The sequence below is a fragment of the Ciconia boyciana genome, chromosome 2 (assembly GCF_034638445.1).
Source record: "Ciconia boyciana chromosome 2, ASM3463844v1, whole genome shotgun sequence".
NCBI classification, from domain to species: Eukaryota; Metazoa; Chordata; class Aves; order Ciconiiformes; family Ciconiidae; genus Ciconia; species Ciconia boyciana.
The window spans coordinates 23,751,011-23,777,376 of record NC_132935.1 but is presented as its reverse complement, the minus strand read 5'-3'; the positions used below and the strand labels follow the sequence as shown (position 1 = coordinate 23,777,376).

General features: G+C 38.2%; 1 protein-coding gene across 1 annotated transcript in view; it reads right to left on the bottom strand.

Moving 5' to 3' along the window:
* Positions 1–2,568: 2,568 nt before the first annotated feature.
* Positions 2,569–26,366, bottom strand: part of YWHAZ (tyrosine 3-monooxygenase/tryptophan 5-monooxygenase activation protein zeta) — a 28,214-nt gene continuing 4,416 nt past the window's right edge. The window contains exons 3-6 of the mRNA XM_072852092.1: positions 10,975–11,098; positions 7,088–7,251; positions 6,901–6,996; positions 2,569–3,629 (exon numbers count right to left, since the gene is read on the bottom strand). Coding sequence (XP_072708193.1) covers positions 3,570–3,629; positions 6,901–6,996; positions 7,088–7,251; positions 10,975–11,098 — 444 coding nt within the window. The 3' untranslated portion in view covers positions 2,569–3,569. The remainder of the gene's footprint in view (positions 3,630–6,900; positions 6,997–7,087; positions 7,252–10,974; positions 11,099–26,366) is intronic.

Sequence of the window (26,366 nt, the reverse complement as noted above, 5' to 3'; positions counted from 1 at the left end):
TGCCAGGATCTTGCTGAGATGTAAATTACTGGAAATAAGGAAGCATACCCAGTCACACACTGCCAGCTGCACAGACAGCTTAACAACAGAAGGTGTAGCTAGTTTAGCTACCTGCCTTCCAAAAGGACCCGAAGCAAAAGGCAAGGTGGGTAAAAGATGGGCACTAACTGGACTGTCAGGGACTGCTTCTGCAGCGTCTTGAACTTGCATCTTTAAAGTTTCTGCATCCCATGCTGTTCTGGAAGCCTTCCCCTTCAGGAGCACGAGGCTGCAGGGGGATGCTTGGCTGCCCTCCGCGCAACAGGCGGTTCAGTTTCAACACCCCCAACCTTGCTCGTTGTTTTGCCTCTTCAAGCTGCGCTGTCTAGTCTGCAGTTTGTATGCACTGTGCAGTTCCTGTAGAAATAGCATTCCGTATCGCAAATGTGTGCAGTGCTACTACTGCACTACAGGCTCAAAGAATTCAAGGCCCCTGTGAGCCTTTTCTGCTCAACAAAGCAGGAGACTACATTGCAGAACGGGATATGCACTGGGAGTGAAGCAACACTGCCACATTTTAGGAGGGTCTTCAATGTCAGAAGAAAGACTAAAAATACATGAAAATATGCTTGTAATAAGAGGACGCTGATCGTTCAATACAGGAAATTTTGTTCATGATCAAATACTGTAGATCACTCTAGTGGAGGAAATGAAGACTCAGGTGTGAACCTTCTGTGTTATTTAAAATATCACCTTAGGTACTGAAATAAGATAAGGCTTTCTTAAAAAAACCAAAAACCACCACCACAACAAAAAAAAATCCAATTACCTCCTATGTAAAGATACCTTCATATTTTGTGTTTGAAGGCAGAAGAGTAAAATATGTCTTCTGCTATATTCCACCGGTACTCATTTGATTATGTGCTTTTTAATTTTCAGTAATATCTTGATTTCTCCAGGTACATGGAGTAACTTTACAGAACCCTGTTAACTCAATTTTCTTATACAGTTGGATAAAGGTTAAAAAATAAAAAAGGCATTTTCATGTCACATTATTTCATCTAGCTTAAATTTAAACGTTTAGAGTAAAGCAGTTTACCATGCAAGTTGAAAGTCAAATCTTTTCAGTAAGGAAAGCAGGCAACATCTTCATTAAAGACTTTCTGAGACAGAACTCACATCTGCTATAGTGTGAGCTATGGTCTTTCCTTTCTACAAGTGGATCCAATATCCCCAAAGGAATTTTTTAGTCATGGTCTGCCAACTTGCATGGAATGTAGCCCTTTGTTTTGTAAATGCATTTGATTACTGCTTTTTCCTTTTGACAAGTGCTTTCATGTATTAAAGAAGTCATTGTTACTTTTTTCAGTGGTAATTGAGGGATATACTAAAGTTCTCCCTTAGAAAGCCTCATTAACCTTTGCCCTCCATATTCTTTCCTTCTTCCTGTTCTTAATCAGATTCTAATTTTTATTACCTATTATAACAGATTATTAACTTTCAATTCTAGGAATGGTGACTAGTGTCCCTAACTACTTTAAGGTTTAAGATTATCCTGCCAATCTCTTTTCTACTAACCTCGATCCTTAAATTCCAGGACGAAGGGCTCAGCTGCTTCTCAAAATGGAGCATCACATTCCGAATGCAATGATCATATGTATTTTAACTTTTTTTTAAAAAATACAAGAAATGCCTATACTGAACTTCTAAAAAGTCAGACCTGTAACTTGCTTAAGTCCACTGCACGTGCAAAAGGGGAAGGCAATGGAGTTCATGTTCAGTGACTTGGTTCATCTTATTCTTCCAGGTATCAGATTAACCTGGTGACACCAAGATACCTATTATTTGGGTGAAAAGTTACCTAAAACTGGAAAATACTTACACTGTGCTTACAGGTGCAGGTCAATCAAGACAAAGGCCACTCAAGCTTCCTTTATGTTGACTACATAAATACAACAAGAATATTTTAATACTTTTCAAGAATCTCAGTTCTTGACAGAGATGTGACACTGTTCAAAAATTAGTCTCAATTTCCCCATAATTATTTCAGTTTCAAACCAAATATCTACAAATGCCACCGTTATTCTGTGAATGCCATCCGTGCAGACCTCACTGGGGATGAGGAAAGGAAGAGCATCATTACTCTGGGGAGCCTTTCCACAAACTGAGCTGTAGTGTCTGAACCCTCTGAACTCTATGGAGGCTCCTGCTCGGTTCTCCATTAAAGAGCTAACAGCAGCAAGCTATGGGTTTCCATATAACTAGACCTATTCCAAAGGTCAGCTCTTAAACAACTTTGTATGCCTTTTGCCGTAAGTCTGGGGACCATATGTTTGTTAAGGCATCTCCAGAGTACCAGCCGGACAGTCAGAAACCTGTAGGCATCTAAAAGTTGTAAATTAATTAATTAGAGCAATCTTAAAATCAGATATGAGGTATTTAGTCTTGACTTCCCTGAAATTAACTAAATGCCTAAATGTGTATTAAGATTTTCCATAATAAGAATACTTCCGTATTGAATTTGTGTATAATACTGCCATTACTCTAAGAGGTGTGGGAAGACAGATCACATGAAAGCTACACCAAAGGTAGTTGAAAAGTCCATTCATAAAACTTTTATTCCACTTACATCAACTTAATACACATGTTCTGAACAGTTATGCTTGGATTGTTCATGAAAATTTCATAAGACATTAAACAAAGCTAGCCATCATCTCAAGTTATTTCCCTGTTAACTATTTTTACAGCACATGCATGTTAGGCAAGTATCAAAAAAAAAAATCACAAAAGCAAAAAACCTAAAAAAGTTAAATACATGGGTTTTTTTTTTTTACTGCTGTGCTCGATATACAGTGTCATTATGAATATCAAGCAATTCATTTTTTACTGCATCTTTACTTGTACATTTTTTCTTAGGTTGCTTAAACCATTTAAATACAAATAAAATGTGTAGCAAAAATAATGAAAGCAACAGCAGGTAACTTTACAAATAATGGAATGTGAACCGTTTCTCTGTCCTTCTCTAGAGAAAGTTGACTGGGTTATCAAACTGTCTTAAGGAACACTTCAGCTGCAATCAAAGATGTACACTTGATTGGTATATTCCACAGATTTCACATGTTGACTTGACATGCAATATCTATGGGACATCAGTTTATTCACAGCCATGTGTGCTCCAGCTTGAATACTCATGCTAACTACACCTGTGGCTGCAACTGATTATCCCTTTTTTCCATCGTGACAGACCAATATGCAAGCAGTCATCTTTGCTTGACATAGAAAGCTGTTTTAACACTGGCCTTGTGGGAAGCCACAATGTACCAAAAGTACTATGCCAAACATGTAAAACTTGTATAAAAATTTCACAACCCTATATTGGCCACCTCAGATGAAAACAGATAAATTCCCCAAATGTTAACTGGCTCTATTCCCCTAATATTAAACAAAACCACATGGGAAATATAGAAATCCAAATAGGAGTAACATAAACCTGTGAAATCGTAAACAAAAACTATTTGTGGGACAGCATGGATGACAAATGGTCTACTGTGTAAATTTCAGAATGACACAGACAGAAGTTGGAAGGCTGGTTAATTCTCCCCTCCTTCTCCTGCTTCGGCTTCATCTCCTTGGGTATCCGATGTCCACAACTGTTTGGGAAGGAAAGCAAAGTAAAATATGTAAGATTAACATTTATGACTAATAATTAATAATGAACTATTAGAAAGAAAGCCTACTTCTTAAACAATAATTTTGTAAGAGGTCCTACTAAGCACCAGGAAAAAAAAAAGCACACATTAATATATTTCTTAGCTATTACAAAATGGAAATCTAGTCCTAGGTGACCCTATATTGCATTTAATGAGGAAGTTCATAAACAGTCAAAACTTAAGTCTCATATCCACAAGGCTCACTAAAATATGATTACATTCAGGCAAGAATCAGACCTACAGAAAGGATACATGAGAATCAGGAACTAAGAATACTTGGTTTCCTGTGGATTTGTACCTTCTCAAGTGAACCTTATGCATCTTTCTGAAGAAAGAGCTTCAGTAAAGGTCTCTCTCCACATCCAACTTTAGAATGAATACTACCTTTTCTTCAAAACAGGCATCTGAAATTTTGTTTTTTAAAAACAAAAACGTTTCACCAAAATCTCTATTCCTTGGCTCTATTCAGTCAGTCATGCCCCTCTTCAGCAACTTTTGGAACACAGAGCTTCCAAGCTTGGAAGGCAGGGCAAGGAGGGAAGAAAAATCAGACTAAACATGCTATATGCACAAAATCTTATTTTCAGCTCCATAAAATCATACTAAGGAGCCCTTTATCAAGATTAAGTACCAACTAAGGAAACCAAGCATCAGTTCCAGAGCAACAGCTAGGGCAAATAAATTATTTTGTGAACCAAGTATTTCGCCACGGTGGCTGCTTCCAAACTATTACCAGCCCACTATGAGTTGAAATCTCCTGCTTTATGGAGTTAGCAGCACTAACCGAATCCTTCACGCTCTATAGGTAAACACCTAAGAACAACTAATTCTCTCTCTACCTACAGTCTACTCTCTACCAACACTAAGGTCTCACAAGATGCTTAAACAAAATGAAATCCATCATCAGAAACATTTTATCCTCTCCAGGGTAGAAGACAATAGAGAAACTTGCACAAGACCAGTAGCCTTGTTCTTGCTCTGAACATAATACACAGTATCTGCACTAAATGTTCCTTGCTGAAGGCATTAAGCAAGAAGTTAGTTTACTGGAGACAAGAGCATACTCGTCAGTTTCTAGCCCCTGCACTACATTCTATGCTATGTTATTAGAATACTACGTTATTCTCAACTTCAGTGCTATTCTTATAAGGAACAGTTAGTAAGAACAGTTTTATTAGAATTTTATCTGAGGCTTCTATCATAAATCCTCACCTCTAGAGTATCTAGAGATATGTACATATACACACTTTTATTCATTAAATGAAAAGGGCCTGACTGGTATGAAAGGAGGATTACCAATTAAGAGCACAGTTTAATGAATCTGCTGGGAAAAACACCCTTAGCAGGAAGGGATGCCTTTTTTTTGTTTTGTTTTTTAAAGAAAAAACAATTTCATAACAAAGAAGGAATTATCTAGCAATCCCAGTAAAACAGATTTTGACTTGATAGATTAAACAACCCTCTGAACACTTCTCTGCCTTCAGTCCCCACTGAGAATGAACACTCTTCTTCAGCCATACAAGACAACATAAAAAGAATCAATAACTGAGGAAAATGCTCCTGCACATAACTGATCAACATGCTGAATCACTGTCAAGAGCCTTCGTAACAGACTTGCATAACTAGCAAAACAGACCTTTTTTACGTTTATGCAATTCATTGCAGTCTTTGTCAGTCACACATACATCAAAACTTATTTTCTACCTCAAGAAGTTGTGGAAAAACATGGAAGCAATGCACTCGTACAGATCATGCTAAGCATTTAAGGCAAGACATATCATCCACTCAAGAATATGGAATCCTGCAGCTGTCTACAGCCTTCTCCCTTATAATGGAAAGCTCACATCAATTATCAGGCCTACTACTGTAATTCACACACTATGGTAGCTCAGTCCAACTTCTGCTCTTGTATGAAACAATTTGCTTTCCAACTGGTATGACAAGCTTTACATTATTTTTACCGGGAAGCTAGCAATTAAAGTCAGCTTCTATTCTCTATTTCAATACCACTCATTCAGAGGACAGCTCTTGAGCAATCTCACTCAAGGGGACAGCACACACAGACATTGAGAGCAATGCCAACCCTGTATCTGTCTCCATTACAGAGGTTGAGAAATCTCTTCCATTTGTTTTGTAAGCAACAGCTGGAACAATCACAACTAGTTTTTTCAGTAGTATTAAGTTGCCATTCTAGTGGAAAAGGTTCCAATGAACAGGGAAATAAAGTGTTAGAAACAAAAGCAGAAAATATGGCAACTCCACTTTTACGCAACTGTACAACTTTGCTTCTAGTTATGTTAAAAGAAGCCCAGCTATTTTGTAAATGTCTCTGATATCAGATGCACAGAATGTGAATAAAGGGTTACATCTGGTGACAAGAGGTGCTTCTTATTTTTTCAGTTCTGCCTTGCAGCTCTCCCTTCCCCCCATGAAGACTGGGGAGTGAACTATATCATTAATTACACTATTGCATGTTTGCTTACATTTACTGTTTAATTTGCTTCAGATGTTCATCTTTGCCAGTTTTAAAGTTCAAAGTAGGCTAAAAAAAACCAACCATACACAAGATGAAGATTCTGATTATTCTGACAGAGCAACACAATCTTGATCCATAACTTACACCACAGACAGCTAAGAGTCCAAGGAAAAAAAAAAAAAAAAAGAATTAAGACAGTTGTTTTACAACTGCCATGGAAATAGCCTGGCTAGCACTGATTCCAATTTCAGCTTTACCAAAGTTAAAACCAAACAAAAAAACCCTGAAACAACAGGCCCTTAAATGGACTTGCTAGCTTTGTTTGTAGTTTTCATGTAGGATCTATTCCTTGCACATGCAATCACACAGAATAAGCTATATGAAATTTGACATAAGTTTAAGAGGCAAATGCAACTGTATTCTCAAATTCTGTTTAATAAAAGAGAATAGCTTTGCTAGTCACAGTCCAAGTTATGTCACTTAAACAAGCTAAATTCCTTGAATAAAAAAAACCCTGAAAAATTTGGTCAATTTGTCATGTCAGAAGACCATGTTAATTAGCATGCAGACAAAAAAAGACTAGGCAGGAAAAAAAGATGTAGCTCAGAAACATGACATAAACTCATCTGTAAGTATATGACAGACACAGCTCCACAGCTAAGAATGAACAGGACAACTGATTGCCACAAAAACCAACCCCGTTATCAACAATATGCAAACTTTAATGATACTCACTGTCAAGTTGTCTCTCAGTAACTGCATTATTAGCGTGCTGTCTTTGTATGACTCTTCACTTAACGTATCAAGTTCAGCAATTGCTTCATCAAAAGCCTAGTGTTATAAAAACAAACAACTCCATTGGTCATGCAACAAAAGGTTATGCAAATAATATAAATGGAATTTCCCCCCACCTTAGACTTACCGTTTTTGCAAGGGAACAGGCTTTCTCCGGGGAATTAAGAATCTCATAATAAAACACAGAGAAGTTTAGAGCCAGACCTAATCTGATAGGATGTGTTGGCTGCATCTCCTTTTTACTGATTTCAAAAGCTTCTTGATATGCTTGTTGTGATTGCTCCACTATCCCTTTGGGGAAAAAACAAACACACACAAAACCCACAACAAATAAGTAATTCACATACTGTATTCAGACATACAATCAAGACCGCGTTCATGCTTGCACGAACAAAGTATGTTAAGAGTGAACGCCTGTGAATGAGCACTTTACCTAACAAGTCACTATTTTAAGAAGATTTTACTAAATTACATTTTTAAATTATTCAAAAAAAAAAAAAGGAAGTTGTCATTGACCAAATCACAGGTTTGAGTCTCTCCCTGCCACCCTGTGACTCCTTGTATTTACAAATGTTTGCAACAGTTTTGTAGCACTTAAGGAATATAAAACCCACCACCTACTTGAAAAGGCACAAAATTGAAGTTTCAACTACACACAGGTTTGATATAGTACTACAATTTCAATGTCTTTAAACGCTGCAAAGCATTACAGATCCACATTTTAGTCACAGAAAACACTGATGACCTTTGCCTATCATGCTGAACCCTTTCAGTAAGTCATCTATGAATTCCCATTCAAATTACTCAAAGATATTGTGGCATACCTCAACCCAAATTAAATATATATTTTTAAAAGCTTCCAAATTAGTTCAATTTCCAATGCAGATATGGAAAGCATTTAAACATTCTAGTACCTATAAAATTTGAAGGGAGAAAAATTAACAATTGGTCTTTTTTTTTTTTTAGAGATTAATCTTTTGCCATTCTTTTAATCGGTTCAATTGTACAAGTTATAAACGCTTGGTGGAAAAAAACCAACTATGTTGTGTATACTAAGATTGAAGAGCTCAACAGTTTCCATTCTCACTGAACGCACTTGAACTTATGAGCGGACTATGCCTGCACAAGTCAGAGACCATGGCCCAACAGAGCCTGCAAGATGGACTGTGCCCTTGATGACTGCAGGAGGCAAGAGACACACTAGACACTGAGCACAAAGGACCATTGTTCCTGCACTCTCCAAGACTGTTAATAGCATCTGACAAAAAGGTGGGCAGGAAGTCATTCAATTCAGATGCAAAAGGATTCCAATCCTAACATTTCTGGATCAAACCAGAAATGCATCCAGCATGATCTCTGCAACAGCATCAGTCACATGTATTCAAAAATAAAGAAAGGAATTTTAGGCTAAGGACTCAAAAATACATCAGTATTTAAGTCAGAAGTACTCAAAGTCTGAGGATAACTGAATACCAATATTCAGCATGTCTATGCCATCTCTATTTGTTCACCTTTATGTATTCACAAAAATTAAAGCATCATATTGTCTTCTTCAACATGGAAGAGGGAGGACACTCACTGCACAATTATTCAACACTTGTCCTCTCTACACTCATCACTAATAATGGAGTGCTTCAGAAAAATCAGACAACTGCCATAATACCTTGAAAGTGACCAGAAGTTGGTATCTTACAGTTGAGAAGAACCAGGTTTACTGTAAGTTAAATTTAGAAATGGTGAGAAGTGTTTTACTCTTCTCATAATGGAAAAGCCTTAGAAAATGGCACTGTTTATGAAAGTCAAAACAAGCAGCATGAAAAACAAGTAACTTCAAGGAATGAAGTGGAACATTTTAGCTTTTGATCATTTTTCTTTAACAAAAATAACTTCCAAAAAACAAACAAAAAGGCCTATTTTTTCTCCTTATTTGAGAAAATAGTTACCTTTTGAGCAGTGATTTGGGGAACTTAATGCAAATTTGAGGTATTCTGTTAATTTTTAACTCAGCCAATATAAAAAAAGTTGCAAGATTTTAACCTTGAATTCTTTAGAAAGTGTTGTACAGTTCCAAAGTTCAAGGCTAAAATAGTAGGGTGAGGTACCTGCTTGACATTCCTGTCCACTAGATTGCTGTAAGAAAACCCTAGTTGATAAAATAAACAATCTGGTTTATAAAGGTAAAAATCGAATTCCTAGAGTTGGGAGCTTTATACTGTTGCTATATTTACTGCAAAAGGCTGAAATAATACTGTCCAACTAAGTGGCCATTATTTCCTAAACAGTAATTATCAGCTGCTCTTCTTCAAGGTCACAGATAGCATACAATAAAAGCCTGTGAGATGAAACACTTGGGGGGGGGGGGAAGTTTAGGAGCCACAGCAACTATGAGCTAGATGGGCTTTCAAAAAATTTTCTTCATCTGGAAACCCACTAAAAACTGCTCAGCCAGGAGACTGGGTTAAATAAAAATGAACTTCAAAACCACTTTAAACAAAGATTTGCACAGTCTAATTTTAGAGTCTGCAACTTAATCTTCAACAGAAAAAGAAACTTTGGAACTCAAAATATTGTACCTTCTATGCATGTGAATAGAGATTACTAAAAAGAAAATATAATTACTCTCTGTACAGTAACAGATCGAAAGTACTGGTTACACATGCAATTCTGCCGCCTCCAAGACTGGGTCAGTTTGCAAGCAGTAAAGCACCAGAAGTCAAATCAAGCCCTATTATACGAAGTTTTAGTATCTTTATGCAACTCCCTATTATCCAGCATACCGGGGAAACTGAGCTACCCTATGTAATGTGGATATAACACATATGCCACAAAGCTAAAAGCAGACACATCTATCCCCTTGAAATTATTCCAAGTCTGTTTCACCTCTATACCAAACTCAACCTAGTTTCTGTGAAGTCACACAGACATCTTTCTATATCATACCAGGAGAGCTTATTAGCTTGAGAGCAGCACAAGGCCACAGGGGCACCACACGTTCAACAGCACCGCAAGGAACCTAGTAAGTCCTGCAAAAGGGCAGAGTGCTACCGAGCATCAACCGCACAACTGAACGGTTCTCCAATAATCCCCGAGGGTCCCGAGTCCACGCATTCAGATCCCAAGCATCCCATACTTCTGCAGACTGAGTGCAGACTAAACTGAGTCTGCAAGAAAACAGTTCAGGGCTAGCAGAAGTTACCAGACTGGGCCCTGTGCTGAAGTGCACTGCTCTTCAGGGCATGCTGCCACCAGTCCTAAACTGGCTCCAGGAAACAGCTTAGCACTGTTTGCAACGAGCTGTATCTAAACATAATGTGTCGCTCTGAATTGAAGGTGACTCTGCATGGAGTCAGCCTGTTGTTAGGGTGTCTCCAACTACAGCAGTTAAGCGCCTTATATTAACTTTTCTAACTAAAGTTAGGTGAAGGCAACTTACCTGCAATTATGACAAGTTGCTTACATGAAGATACAAGAAACTTGAGGAAATAAAAAACATTGGGACATTAAACTACCATGGTTATGGAAGAAATTTTCCTAACAGTAAGATTAGTTTTATCAATCCTTTTCTTCTCCAGGTGGTTTCTAGTCTCTTTGCTCACTGAACCTATGCAGACTTTTTGTATTCTGTAGAAATGCAGGAGAAATAGCACAAATAAGGCTTCAAAAAGCTACAAGACTTCATCCCCCTACAACAAGGTAAAAAAACCAATACTCAGCCAGGCAGAAGATGCATAAACCTGTACTTCAGTGATAAACCAGATGCATGCATAAGTCGGAGCTGATTTCAAGATTTTGTGACTGAACATCTGTTCCCTGCTTCAAACAGCAGAAGTACATGGAAACTTTCATAACTCATTTGAAAGCCAACAACCTATGATTTTTCTTCAGAAAACAGGAAGCCTATTACTAAAGAAATTTACATCCAAATCAGAATTATTCTAAAATTAGAGTCATGTCACCGCCCCACCAAAAGCAATCTAATTTGACAATATTTAGCCGCAAGCTGACATACAATACCTTTCTTGTCATCTCCAGCAGCAACCTCAGCCAAGTAACGGTAGTAGTCTCCTTTCATTTTCAAATAGAAAACTTTACTTTCTGCTTGTGAAGCATTAGGGATCAAGAACTTTTCCAACAGAGACTAAAAGAGAAACAAAGAACATAGCGTTTTGAACATACATACTTTTACAGCACACTGAACCAACGATTCAATTATACTACAATCTATTTCAAAGTGAAGACAGCTTTACTTTTTGCCTATTTTCTTCACATCTTACATCATATTCAGCTAAGGAGAACGTGTTCTGGATCACAATTCTAGGTACAAAAAGGAATGCTGCATGCTGTGACTCGATGGGGAGAAGGCTGTGTTAATTTAGCAGATGAGTCTTGTATGACCAAAGGAAGGGTTTCTATAAGCTGTTATACAATACCCTGGAAAAAAAATAAGGTAATCAAAAGAGTCTGGGCAGAGGGTATACAATGGAAGAAAGTCTGCATCCACAGAAGATAATAAAAGGATTTGAAGTATCAGCTGCCAAATCAGAGACCCAAAATATCTTACATACACAGGCAACAAATAAGCCTTGTTAACCTAGTTCCCATTAACTGGAACACTGTACTGGCATTGCCAGCAAGAAACTGCAAGGTGAACCTGGATTTTTGCATTTCCAGACAGCTGACAATCTGACAGTCAGCTGTGTAGCACTGAAAAGGATCATCCATTTGACTTTATGTGCTGCCCTTACAGGTGTTTCCTATATCTTCCAAAGTAAAAGTAGCTCTCTCCAGTCACTCCACCAAATCCTCCCTGTGGGCTGCCAGTTAAGACCAGGTTTTTCTAGATTATTCTAACTGCTTATTAAATTAACATAGCAAGTTCCCAGATGTGGCAGTCATGTAATTTAGCAAGAGTTCTATTATGATGAAAAGAAAAAAGGAAAAAAAAAATCACTAGCTCCACCACATTTAGTCAAATTAAGGTACAAGCTCGTCAAACTTCTTGATATTGAGTGCTTAAAGTCAGACTTTGAAAGAAGAGCCAGTCATTTAAAAGCCAGAAAAAGTGCAGAAGTGCTCCTGAATACTCAAAATTAAATCAGAAGCTGTTACATATACTTTGCTAAGGCTATGCAGCAAACAATTTAAGAGGTTTTAGTAAGATTTTTTGGGTGTCTTTTTTCCCTGTAAATCAGATGACTGACATTTCAGTTTTGCCTCACTCTTTTTAGCCCATATTTCCAACACCACCACAGAAATGGACAATCTAATTCAGTTCCAACCCACAGAATGATGGCTGCTTTACAATACTTTCCTCTAGATAGTACCCTGCAGGTTAAGTGACTATCTTACATGACGTACTCCTGGGATAGGCACACCCTGAATACAGTAGGCTGTAACCACTGTACTGTGACACAAGTACCTGTGGTACCTACTCTGCTTAACAGGCCAACTGACATAAAGCTACAGAAAACTGTAATTCACAGAAAGAGCAAGGAGATTGAACAAGTTTGGTTGGTTGGTTTCTTTTTGTTTTCTTCCTTTTTTTAATTAAAGTACTGCTAATTCATTTATATAAATCATGAATATTTAGCCTGGTAGTCTCAACCTTGTGTGAAACCCTTCAAAATGAAGTGACCTATTATGGCAGCTCTCTCTCATTTCTATCTCAGCAGACAGGGCATGAAGAAGTCTGGCTGACAGAAGCAAAAATCAGACAATGTTCAGCTATGCCTATGCTCCAATGAGATAAAAACCTGTTAGTGGACTTTCTTTATTGGTTTCAACGTAATGGAAGGCATTTATTCAACCATCTTCACTATTAAATATTTTCAGTATTGTGGGGGGTTGTATATAGCTTCATTTTATAACCACACAGGGAAACATCGAAAAATACTGTGTGTCCTTGCTTCCTGTCTGAATGACAGCAGAGACAACCCTTTGGCAACAAAGGAAACACAACACAAGCAGGTCAGCAGCAGCAGTATTTTTATGGAGCCAGTCAAATGAGCTGCTGAGCTGTCTCAAGCCAAGGGCACCCTTCTGGAGGGCGTACCACTACGCAAGGAGAAGGGTTAGAGCCACCTCTGCCTCAGTGCAGCTGGAATGAAGCAGAAGGCTGTAAGGTACAAGGCTGACACGCTTCAGCTCTCTGTAACTACTTATGCGCTCTGTTCTCACCATTAGAGAGCTTCAAGATTCACAGCTATGACATTTTTTCATCAGTGCCAAGAAACTCTGACTTCAATGACAAATGAAGGTTCCCAGCTACTGAGAATAAGGCTCCTTATTAGTTTTTCTCTGTAGGACTGCAATTAAGTCAGGTGTGTCAGTCTGCACCTACCCTTCTGGCACCATGGGGAGTTGCCCTCCTTCTGTACCTTCCATTAATTGGTCAAACCAAAACATTTTCAGTGATTCTAGAAACAGAAATTATCCATCATCCCTATAGAAGGTTGTTCAATTAAAAAGTACAGCTCTGCTCACTCCCATAGCAGCAACCAAACTTCCAGACTTAAGCTTCACTTATGTCACAAATGAGGTAAATTTGTTTGCAAACACCTAATTGAATGGGTGAATTGCACCAGCAGACAGAGAAGAGGAAAGACTACCAATTGAGAAAGTCTTCCTAATCAGATAGATACTAGCAGGGCAACAGCAGCTTGAACAGTGTGTAAACCTTGTATTGAAAAAAAGTTTTAAACCCATGTCAAATTTAGAAGACTGACGAACTAATGAAATCCCTTTGAACAGCTATTCATAGAATACAGCCTATGCAGAGAGGCTCTGACTCCGAGACTGCACTGGTAGCTTGCTCATATCTGGACGAAAGACTCCATTCTATACAAACAACACGTAGGACTGGTAGGCCACGTATCTTTGGGAGAATTTTATTTATGCCAAATACTTCATAAACAGCAACAACAAAACCTGAAAGCAGATTAACATTTAAAAGCTAGCATGTGAAATTACTTAAAGGAGATCTCTCTCCTATTATTTATCTAGTACTACATATTCAGTTTCTCCTGTTTGTACCAGTCTTTTTATTTCAGGATATATTTTCTTTTACTGGCATAAGTAAATACAAAACAGTCCTTTAAAGTTAGCCTGAAGATTCAGAGTACACTGATTTATCCTACAGTGTGGCTGTGAAAGCCGCAATCTGCATGGAGGTAGTGTGGCTACAGAAAGCCATACAGATGAGACCAATAAAACCACTGACCTTTTAGAGTTCAATTACAGAAGAAAACATAAAATGTTAAGCATAACCAGTCTAAAACTTTGTTATCTGCTAACACATCTGCTTATGGGGAAAACTGTTTCTCTTTTTTTTTTTTAAATAGCTTTAACAGCAAGGCTTCTCTGGAGGATACAATTTTTTCCACAAGGAGGAACATCTTGCTGTTTAAATCCTGTGGATGGGTTCTGTTTGTCCAAAGCAGAAGAAAGGGAAACAAGAACTTGTTTTGATAGTACCACCAATATATGCCTACTTTCTCTCTCCTTTACCAGCTGATATGACAATGTTTAATCGGTATAGAGCTGATCACCATATGGGCCACCAAAGTGCTAACAGATAGTCCAAGACTGGACCAAGAAGTCAAAGTGCAATTACCATGTTTGTTAGGCGATCCACATCACTGCAATGCATACAACACCCTGACAACTGACGTCCATACAGCACAGATATATTATAGCTACATGGTATGTAGCTAAGCCCTCATGCTCGTTCATTACATTCTTGCTATCATGCCAAATTCCTATCCATTTTTTATATATACTAATATTCACTAACTACAACTCCATGGGCAGTTAATTACAGTGCCTCAATCAGAATCTGGCAGAAACAGCTTTTTAAACAAAACAAAAACACCACTCCCTGCCCCCCAAACCCTGCAACTCAGCCATAATTGTCAGAGCTTTTAATTTGACAGCAAGAATCTAACTGCTGTGAAACAAACCATAGCATTGTAGTAAATTAGGCAGATGCAGCATCTTAGAGCACTTTTCAGCCAAAACCTGTAACAGCTTGTACAAGTGCTTCTAATACTTTTCATAGCAAAGTCATACACAGTCCTTCCTGAAAGACTGAATGGAAAATTAACTTTTTTTTTAAAAAAGCATGTACTAAATTTGAATATCAACTCTTACTAATATGCTAGCCATTAAAAGATCAGGCTTCAACACTTCACATCTGCAGCTGTGATTATGACTAAGTTAACAGCTTTCTGGTACTCTGGACTGGGACAGACAGCACATTTGAACTCAAGAGATGTCAGCTATGCTCACGCATACCATAGATAAGAAACCTCATAAGTTTGGTACGTTCCCCCACCCCCAGCAAGTATGCACTAGAGAAAAGTCTTTGTCTCCAAAGATGTAACAAAGGCTGCATGCATACAGCTTTATTATTCTACTGGCAAATTTCAATCCTGGCTTATTTTAAACACTAAACTGGAAAGAGATTCACTTTTTTCATTCTTATGCAGGACACAGTCAACAGATGGCAACATTAGGCACAATGCATTTTGAGCCTATTTTGATCAAAGGCCCTATGGACTTGCTCCTGTGGTTTTGCAAGGTAAAGTCTGAAATGGAAGAGTTATCAGACTCAGTGTGAAGGAAGCATAACAAGTAGTAATTCTGTGTAACAAAAAAACCCAACACCCAACCCTCTACAAAAAGTCCGCCTGCTTCTTACTGCAAGTAGTCATGCTTCAGTTTGTCAAGTTGTGGTGAGAACTTCAGTTGAAGACAGGAAGCCAACCCATAAAGACTTGAATAGTCCTTTCCTGACACTTGAAGCCTAAAACTACCCTTCTTTTAAAAGCATTTGCTTACATCTTTGGCAAGTGACTTGCGTGGGCCAGAAGACTATTCCCAAATTCATCATAAGAGCATTAAAATCAATGCCTCAGTTTTGCCTTGTTGCTTACAGTTCTGTGCATATTTCCCTTTATTAAAGACTCGGTCTCAGTACATGTTATTGCGTGGGAACTTTAGGTAATTATTAATGCACTTGAGGATTGCATCAACAGCTCAATTTTCTATTTAAGATATTTCCCTCCTGACAAATGGAAGAATAAGAATAAAATCACCAGATTCTAGAAAAAATATAGCTGTAAATATATATTAAAAATATAGCTGTAAATGAGCAGGTAATATATAAAGTACTGAGAGCACTTTATATATTTTATATATTATATAATATATATTATATATAAAAACCAAATGTTTTTAAATACCAAAAATTAATTATTAAGATACACAGTTGAGTATAAACTCTAGAACTATTGGAGAAACAAAAGATATTGCTCTCACATAAAAGAACCAAGCTGCAGAATGACAAAAATCCAAAAGAATATACTGATAAATGTTAGGTAATTTAAACAGTATCAGTTTTGCTCAGAGCTAATCAGGCAGGCCTTTCGTTTTCATGCAGTATCAAAAGCCACCTGACATAGTTATGACATTATTTCTAGTTTTGAAGATAAATTACACAGGAGTATTAGCTGAACTTTAATTCATTTGTCATCCATCTGTGGTATATGGCATAGGGATGAAGAAGACATGGAAGAATTCTTTGTTTTTTAAATTCATGGGAGACATGAAAGAAACGTATCTTTTTTTTTTAAGCTCAGCCTGAAACCTATTTCACACTAACTGACAATGGCCTAATATTGTCATGATGTAAGCAGCATGCCAGTATCTTTCTCCCAAGACATTACAAGAACACAGGAGGGATTGTACTGCCTGACAGGACTCTTCTGTCTACTAACCTACCTGCAACACTGCCTAAAAGAGGATGCCATTAGAAGAATACATAAAGAAAGCAAGAAAATGTCCTGCTTCCGTTAGCCTCCATCAATGCCTAGGGACTTCCCGAGCCAGATGCGGTTTCTCTGAATGTAGTAACCTTCAACAGGCTTCTCATCCACATTCCACACGTTGTCCAAACTCCCCTTACATCAACATAACCTTAATACCCACAATACACTATGAAAAAGAAGCTGGAGATGCTTGACTACCTGCACATGAGAAAGTGTTACTTTTGTCTTAAACCTACTTCCCAGTTTCATTAAAAAAAAAGTTTAGCTTATAAAAGCACTGGTACTCAAGACTGCATTACTTTTAGAAGACTACCAGATAACTTCAGATTATTTGAAGAGTTTCAGTACCATTTCCAACCAGGAATCAAAAGCCCCCACTGCACTTTCAAACCATCCAGGTAGCTATTTACTTTATTCTCTACAAAGGAAGAAGGTGAGCAGGGGAGGGGGGAAAGAAAAATAAGAAAGATGTGATGGATAGTAAGAAAAGGGACATCCAGCTGAAGCACTGTGTTAGAACAAGCAATAAAATTACAGTCTATTGAATCTTAAGATTCAGCTTTCCAGATGCATCAAGATACACTTACCAACTGCAACCCAGAGAATACCAAGCTCCTCTTGTGTCCCAGTGCTCCTAGGGCAACAACCCTTCCTTTGTGGCAGGAGACACAGAACTATCCAGACTACCATTACAATGTTGACTTGCTGTTTTCTGACTACCTGCACAGCTGAGCATGAGTATTTTAAAGAATTACACATATAAGGTATGAGGTGTACTTAGGCAGGCATTCAAAAATATTGATTCAGATTAGTGTTTCCAGGTACACACTTTGCAGGAAGAGCTATACATACTTGGTTTCACCACTAACCAACCCACTAACCCACTAGTTTCACCACTAATCAACCCACTAACCCACTTCAACCCACTAACCAACCAGCACAGTAACTGCAGCACACCTTTGTTAAGCTGTTCTTTTACAGACTTTCTGTTTTGATGACAAAGTTATTAAAGTAGGCCACCTGTGTCGGACAAGTTCAAGACACCTATCATTTCCATAAAAAGTTGTCATGTGATTTTCCATGCATGTGTTTTCTGCCTCAGCACCACAGTCAGGAATGTTACTCGTGCTATAAAACAAGACATGCAATTAGCTGCGCCGCACAGATTGGCACACACACCTCAAAGGGTATAACCAAGCCATTTGTGGCCAGTAGAAATTTTATTTACACACCTCTATCTGAATTGTTGGAGGAAAATGACAAATATTTGTATTTTTAAGGGGAATATTTTTAGACAATCTCTTCCCAAACCCAGGCCGTTTTGAGACAGGCTCATTATCCTGCTTCTGATTACAGTTCTAGCCAGAACTTGGGATCAGGGCTCTGCAACTGCTGCCTCATGGGTGACCTCCAACCCTCTTGGGAGAAAACCAAAAGCACTGTTCTGCTGTCAGCCTTCTACTCTAGTCAAAAGCAAAGCCTCTTATTTAAAGTTAGCTACAAATTTCTACATACTCATTTGCTCACTAGAAGAGGAATATAAGAAAATCTGTCAAATACTAGCGGCTGCTGTGGCACTGGAGATCTCTCTGGTAAAACATCTGCTGAAGAAGGAAACAAGCCTGCTGCCTGTTCTCAGTACCAGTTATTCTCTCTTCCCATCAAAGTGGCTGCCCACACAAACAGACAGTAGCAGAAGTTTGAAAAAGGTGAGAAGAGAAGCCTAGCTGGAAGAGACAAGGTGAGAATGACAAGCCTGAGCAGGGGAGAAATTCTGAATTTGGGACAAAGGACCTTCAGGGGGCAGGGAGGAATTTGACTGCAGAGTTCATGCAACAGTGGGAGATGTGACATGCATAGGGACACCTGGGATTGGTAAGAGCATGAAAAAGGTACACTTGGTTAGCAGCTTTGCTGTAGTCAACCTGGTGAAGACCTAGAAAGAGAAAAAATGGAGGAAATGAGGCCTGAGTAATGAGAGGTTAACTGAAAAAAAGAACTAAAGGACTAATGCAGAAAATTGAATCCTGTATAACAGAAAGAATGGCAAGAAATTTTAGCTTATTCAAAAAAAATACTACTAGAACAGTCTAAATGTGTTTCTTTAGACAAAAAGAACAAAAGCAGTATCACATATGGGCAGGCAGAGGAAAACATGGGAGAAAAGTAGGACACCCAGAAAAATCATCTTCATGCTGACATGTATGTTGGGGGATAGAACTAAGTCAGTAAGAAGTAGGCGTATGCACTAAAACACCTACAGGGTGCTTAGAGGGAAGATACGGCATGTACAGACAGACACACCACCGGTCTGCATAAAAAGAAAAGGACGGGAAGTGAGGCAAGGGGGAGCAGCATCCCTCATTCCACACTTTTGCAGCCATATACACAACTCTCCCTGCAGATCTACCCAACTTAGGCTATCGTGCCCTTCACTACCTTGTTCCTTCTACCACTTTGCTTTCCAATCAGTATTTATGGCAAGGGAAGCAAATGTGCTTAATATCAGGGTACAATCTTTCAGATTATTCATAGAATCATAGGATACCTTGAGCTGGAAGGGTCATCATCGAGTCCAACTCCCTGCTCCTCACAGGACTACCTAAAACTAAACCATAAGACTACGAGCATTGTCCAGACACTCCTTGAACTCTGCCAGGGTTGGTGCCACGACCACTTCCCTGGGGAGCCTGTTCCAGTGATCAACCACCCTCTCAGTGAAGAACATTTTCCTAACGCCCAGTCTGAACTTGCCCTGATGCAGCTTCATTCCATTTCCTCATGTCCTATCACTGGTCACCAGAGAGAGGAGATCAGCACCTCACTCTCCACTGCTCCCCGTGAAGAAGTTGTAGACTGCCATGAGGTCACCCTTCAAGAGACTTTTGAAGTCCTTCGTGCCAATCATGACAGGTTTTTACCAAAGTATGCTTAACAACGCGTAACAGCGAAGGAACCAAATTCTGATGCATAGGCAAAAATACCTCTCCCGTTTAGCAACCAAATCTAAGAAAACTCATACAAAAGGCAGCAGCCAGTAAGACATTTAATAGAAAAATAATGAAGATTAAAGTATTTAATTTCTTGAGGCATTTCTATAGATACTAATACACAAAACAGTTTCCACTGAGGATCAAAGCCAATACACAATTTTTACCCTTTTTTTTTTCCATCACCTCATAAATTTATTTCTTGAATACTGGGGACTTGCAACAAAATAGAATGGTGCCAAATACATCGATCATTATTCTTTGAAGAAACAGAACATCTTCTGAGAAACTTGAGATAATACAAAATTGAAACCAATTGAGTTGGATGAGAATTTCGGCTAGACAGGTAGGTCTAGGTAATAGCTATTGTGGCTGTACTCTGAAACAGAGCACTTTCTAGCTGTCTTAAGACTCTACAGTTTTGGTCTCTGAAGAAAATACTACTAAAACCCCCATAAATCATGATGTAGAACTTTTTATTCTTGATAAGAAACAGAAGTAGGAACCATTTATCTTTAGCAGCTTGCACTCTGAGCAGATCTGAAACCTCCTGAAGTAGACTATGTATCTATTAGGAGTTCATTATAGCATACAAAGTTAATAAAAGCATTTTATTAGCAAAAATGCCATTTTAGCAATTTAAGTCTACTCTGCACTAGGAGAATCTGATCAGTTAGAGATCAGATTCCCATTGTTAAATATTTTGTTACATGCATAATCAAAGGCTAACAACATCTGGGGGGGGGGGAAACCCAACAACCCACAACTGCTCCCTACCTCATTTGAGCCACATTAAATCTGACCAAAAAAAAAAAATCAAGAATTTACTGTTCATCTCAGCAGCATCATGACTTATTATTCCTTCTCATTAGAAGGGGCATTGCCAATCTTCTGCCAGATTTCAAGAAAAATAAGCAACTATGCAAGAGCTGACATTCAGTAAAAAACAAGTTTAAGAAATAATCACAATCTTAATGCTCTTCAGTCAACTTTAATAGCACAAGCTTTCTCAAACTATCTCAAAGTGGTAGTCAGCTACTGCCTGAATGGACAGTCAACTTCAGGGTCAGAGCTAGGAGCCGCTGTGTCTGCCTACAGCAAAAAAAACCAAGTAAAGTGTTTGAGAACCTGTTTCAGAAACAGGTACTTCTGTCAAGTGCATGGTAACAAGACATAAGTTTCCAGATAAAACCAGAGATAGTGTGGCATCTGTTTATACAGATGTACAGAGATAATGCACTGACTCTGCTCATATTCTAAATGTCATATTTCTACCACTTACGACTTTCACAAGCACAGTAAAAGCTGGTACCTTAACAATGCAGCATTTCTACTCTTAGCCTTCTAAGTAACCAACCAGTGAAACAAACACACTTAGTAGCTTCACAAAATTACAAGTACACACAATTAAGTTCTTGCTTCAACAGCATGGAAGAAGGAGAGTATCTTTCATAGGTGACTAAAATGATCAACTTACTTTATTTTGCTGCTTAGAACTGCTTATCAGCAGTAAGTGCATAAAGTACTTGAACACTGAAAGTTGCTGTCAAATAAAGCAAGTTGTTACTTAGTGCTTATACTGTTCAAAAGCATCCATGTACTTTTTAAAAATCAATTAAATCAAATTATTAAACATTAATGCCAAGTGAAATTAATACAGTAGACTATTTGCTATAGTAAAGATTTGTTTACTTCCAATAAATGCAAGAGAATAGATACATGCATATATGTGTATACACACGTGTGTGCATAGCTAAAGTAAGTATCAGACATAACTGCATGTTTAAATATTTTTTTTTAATTTATGCAGAGCACCTTAGCTGATTTTATGATAAATGGGTGCATTAAACACACATATCAACATTATGGATGCACTTCTTGCTAAGATTAATAAGTACTAGCTCACCTTTGCTCATGCAGCCCAACCACCAGCAAATTGCTTATATATTCTGGAATATAAAATCCTTTCAAACATGAGCTGAAGTTTCATGCATTTACAAAGAATTTAATGAACAATGCAGAATAAATAAAAACCAACACAAGTCATCTCATATTTGAACCAATCCATGAATGATGTTTTAATTCTCCAAGATTTTTTTCAAGTTTAATTTCTTAAAAAAAACCCAACATTCGCTTAAAAAAATAAATGAAATTGCTCTAGTTTAGGCAGTGCTTTCACTGCAGGAAAAAAAAAAGAAGAAAAACCAAACTAAAAACCCAACAGCCAAAAAAACCCCAACCTGAATGGATGTAGGAGCTACAATCAGGGAAGTGATTAAAGGATTAACAAAGTGAAATCATGAGGCTCATGCAAATTGCCTCAGCCTCCTACCTTCAATACATGTGAGCAATTATACCAGCCAAACCCCAACTGAAAAAGCTAGGCTTGGAGAGTTAATCAAAAGTTTAAATTATAACCATCCTGGGAAGTTAGTAAACCCTGGCTACGTTTTGCTCTGCAGTATATAGAAGTTCATTCAGGGAAGGATTTGTGAACCAGAGGTACTCGCATACTTTCACATACATCACTAGCACATGACCAATTACCATCTTTTAATACAAATTTTAACAACTTGAGATGACATCTGGAGTTCTATGTCCAGTTTTGTCCTCCACAGTACAAGACACACATGGATATACTGAAGTGAGTCCAGTGGAGGCCACCAGCATGATCATGGGGCTGGAGCACACAATGTAGAGGCAAGGCTGAGAGCTGTGTTTCTTCAGCCTGGAGAAGAGACGACCAGCAGATCTTACTGCTGTGTACAGCTCCCTAGAGAATATGGAGCCAGACTGTTCCTGGAGGTCTACAGTGAAATGATGAGAGGCAGCAGACAAACTGGAACATGAGAAGTTCTGATTACAGACAAGGATTTTTTTTCTTTTAACCATAAGTATGACCAAATATTATGACAGGTTGGACAGAGAGGTTGTGGAATCTCAATCGTTGAAGATATTCAAAATTTGCCTGACAAGGCCTTGAGCAACGTGATCTAACTGGATCTGTTTGGAGCAGAGTTGAACTAAATGACCTCCCTTCCAACCTAAATTATTCACTCCTACATTTCAACAAATTAACCACCCTGCTTCTGTGATCAACATTCTGCAAATAGAAACTTCTACAAACGCCTCCCCTTCTCTTCCAAAAACATCAAATAGAAGACACAGATCTCAAAGGCAGAAACAAAGTGCAGTCAAAAAGAAAAAATTAAGCAAGCCTGAAGGAGTCACAGAACTAAAGGTAGCAATTTTCAGTCAGAACATTGAATTTTTTGTTAGTATCAGATATTTTCATAGCATAGAAGGTTCTATGGTATAATGAGTCACTTGAGCTCATAAGCAATCTACTCATCTGCTTGTTAGCACCACCCTACAGGTTAGCTGAGCTCTTTGACCATCAGGAGGACACACTGAGCATACAACAGTTGACTTTAAAAAAACCTCACACGTGCATGTCAAAAAGCATATCGCTTCCTATAGGAAAGAGGACTAAATTTCCTAATCCTGTCATTAAGAATTAGTGCAGAAACAGGTTTTATAGATGTTAACATAGTAACCTATTAGGTGTTTGCAGGCAACTAGATAACAGTCCCACAGTAATTTGAGTATGATGGCAATAGGCATTAATTCTGTGGTATGTTCTGCAAAAGGCCATTTAGATGCATTCTGAACAGAATTACACTCCCTTCCCCCCAGTGAACTGCAGCCCCATGACAGGTAACTACTAAACCTTCTCCTGCTCTCCCCCCCAAACAATACACATATGAAAGAATCGCAAACCTGAAGTCACTTAGTTGAAATTTAACTGCACCTTCTCTTCTCACAACGATTACCACTTCTAAAAAGTGAAGCATCCCTAACGAGTGCAAAGAAATCTAAATAGTATAAGCACACAAGTACCATTTTACATGTTTGAGCATGAAGTTAGGAAGAAATAACAACCTGGCAAAGAAAGCAAACAATTCATCTTACTGAGAGGGTCTGGAATAGCACCATTAACCTCCAGCTTTTCTGGCAGGGAGGGAGTGGGGAAAAAAGAGCTGTGTAGCACCTATGTGCAACAGTAACTCTAGAACGCTGGAGGGGAGCCAAGGTTTCAGGAAGCTCTCTGGACCTTAAGGGGAACAACCAAAAGCGAAAAGAAACCGTGAAACAGAGCGCTTGGGCACTGCAAGCAAAAAGATTTACTAAGGTATGACTGTGGGGGAACTTGGGGGAGGAAGAGCCATCACCCAGAAGACTAGGCATGAGGGAAGAACATGGGAACCATCACAGATGGTACACTTTGGAGGACATGCAGGGGACTACTGCCGTATGTGCCAGCCTAGGGAAGAGAGTGTAACTGTCTAGAATTACATTCATACTAAAGTGAAGATAGCCAGTCCTGTTTTAAATGATTAGTTTACATTTAGCTCATGTCAGAGACTGCCTGAAAGATACCAGTAGTTTAGAGCCCCTGAGAACTTCTAACATGCAAGCAGTATCAGATGTTAGCTATTCAAAGACCTCTCCATACATTCTTCTCTGTACTTCAGAATCCTCATTAGCTGAAAAATTCATCTTACTACAGATTTAATTTGAACCACTTCAGCTACAGCTCTGTTTCCCATTAACTGCAAAAAAGCATTTTGAAGAAAATCCACACCTGTTAGTTTAGTAACAATTTTTATTATGGAAATGACAAATAGAAGATCATTATACTGTTATTTTAGACAGACCCTCCCTTCTACTACACAAAGTGAAACAGGACGTGAAGCACACACTTCGCTAACATGAGGAAAAGTACTTAACAAAAATCTCAATTTCCGGTATCAATACGAAATTTCTGAGGCTGGAAATTTTCTATAATACTCAAGTACATTTAAGATGCTCAAGTATGGCAATGCACTTCCTTCCCCCCCACACACTGTATTATTCTTGAAGAATCTGGAAATTCAGTCTTTATCGTTACAGTGCAAGGAACTTGTACTATGCATAATGTGTCACAATTATTTGCCATTTACAAGCACTACCAGCCCAACTCCAAATTAGAGTCAGTTATACTACACCTGAAAATACTCCAGTGTGTATCTGACAGAATTGGTGCTGGACTAAGAGATTTTAGGTGTCTCTTCTTTGTACAGCAGCACTCTGAGGCTGCAGCAAACAAGAGGATGAGTTCAGCTGTTTGTAGGGCTGTAGAGGTACTCCACAGCAGGTTCAAGTGAGGGAAGATTTAGGAAGTGGCAAGGATGTAGATGCTGGCTTTTCCTGCTGCAAGGTCAGTGTAAAGAAGAAAAATAAACAGTTGGACCTGACCCACATAACCGCTAAAATTTTTACCACTGAGCCTAATAGTTATGAAGCAAGAAAAAAGTCCAGCATTAATTGCTCTTATGCACTCCATAAGTTAGTGGAAGAGCTGGGAACAGAACCCAGGCACAGTTTAGTATACTCTGCATCTACTGGATTAGAGGAGCTATTTCTTCCAATCCACTAGTAATTTGATTCCAACAAATGAGGGAAGAGAGCGAAAAGCTGCAGAGGAGCCAGCTTTGGCTACATTCTGCTAGTCACAAACACATTCTCTTAATTGGTTTCCTCCCTCCAACACTGAAGTTAGGACACCAGTCACTTCCACACTTGGCTGTGATGTAACACCCTAGGGTATTAAATATTACTTAAGAGCCTAGCAGGCAACTGAAGATGCAACAACAGCTCAAACAGATTCACAGTCTTAAAGATGCAAAAGTTTCCGAGCTGCTTTAGTACTGTAATTGATAAGGCTCACGACTGAAAGCTTTGAAAGTTTGTTAACACTTCAGATCCTATTAATTGCATAGTTCACACCAATCAAGATTTAGTAAGCCTTGTTTTTCACTTCTGCAAACTGTTATAGACTAGATTATGCTGTACAAAAATTACAGAGGATCTTCTGAAAAAAAATCTAAGTTCTATGTTTGCATGTAGCATTGTGCAGACTCCTGTTCATAAAAACCAACTAAATATGTACCACAATTCTTTTTTCTTTGTTAAAGCAAAGTAGATGTCAAATAAAGCAATACAGTCAGTCATCTTTCTAGGTAAGTAAGAATGTATGTGAACAGGATATTCCAAAAGAAACAAGAATATGTTTTTAAATATAAAGCTAATTCTTCAATGCAATTAGCAATGTCAAATGTAGTGCATGCCATTTGAAAGCATTTTTAAATCCTATCCCTTGAATAAAAAAAAAGTTTTTCTTTTTGTTTTTAAACCTAAGTCTAAAAAAAGTAGGTTTATTACTGCTAATCACTGCCTAAGGCATTGTTTCTTCTGGACAGTAATTTTTCCTTAATCTATTAAGAAAAATTGGACTGGCAACACTAAAAATTAGTAAGACATTAGATGCCTAAAAGTAGTAACATGTCAAAGAATAATAATTTGAATAACGTATGTATCTCTCATTAAACACAAAGAGAAATTCAAGTCCTTTTTGAGATTCAGAAGATTTAACGAGATTCTCCACCCATGTGCCCCCTCCCCGATACTTCAGCTGCTGCAGCAAACTCGAAAGCTGGGGTTTTGTTTTAGTTTTTCTATTTAGCATGCACAATAAAAGCTAGTTTCA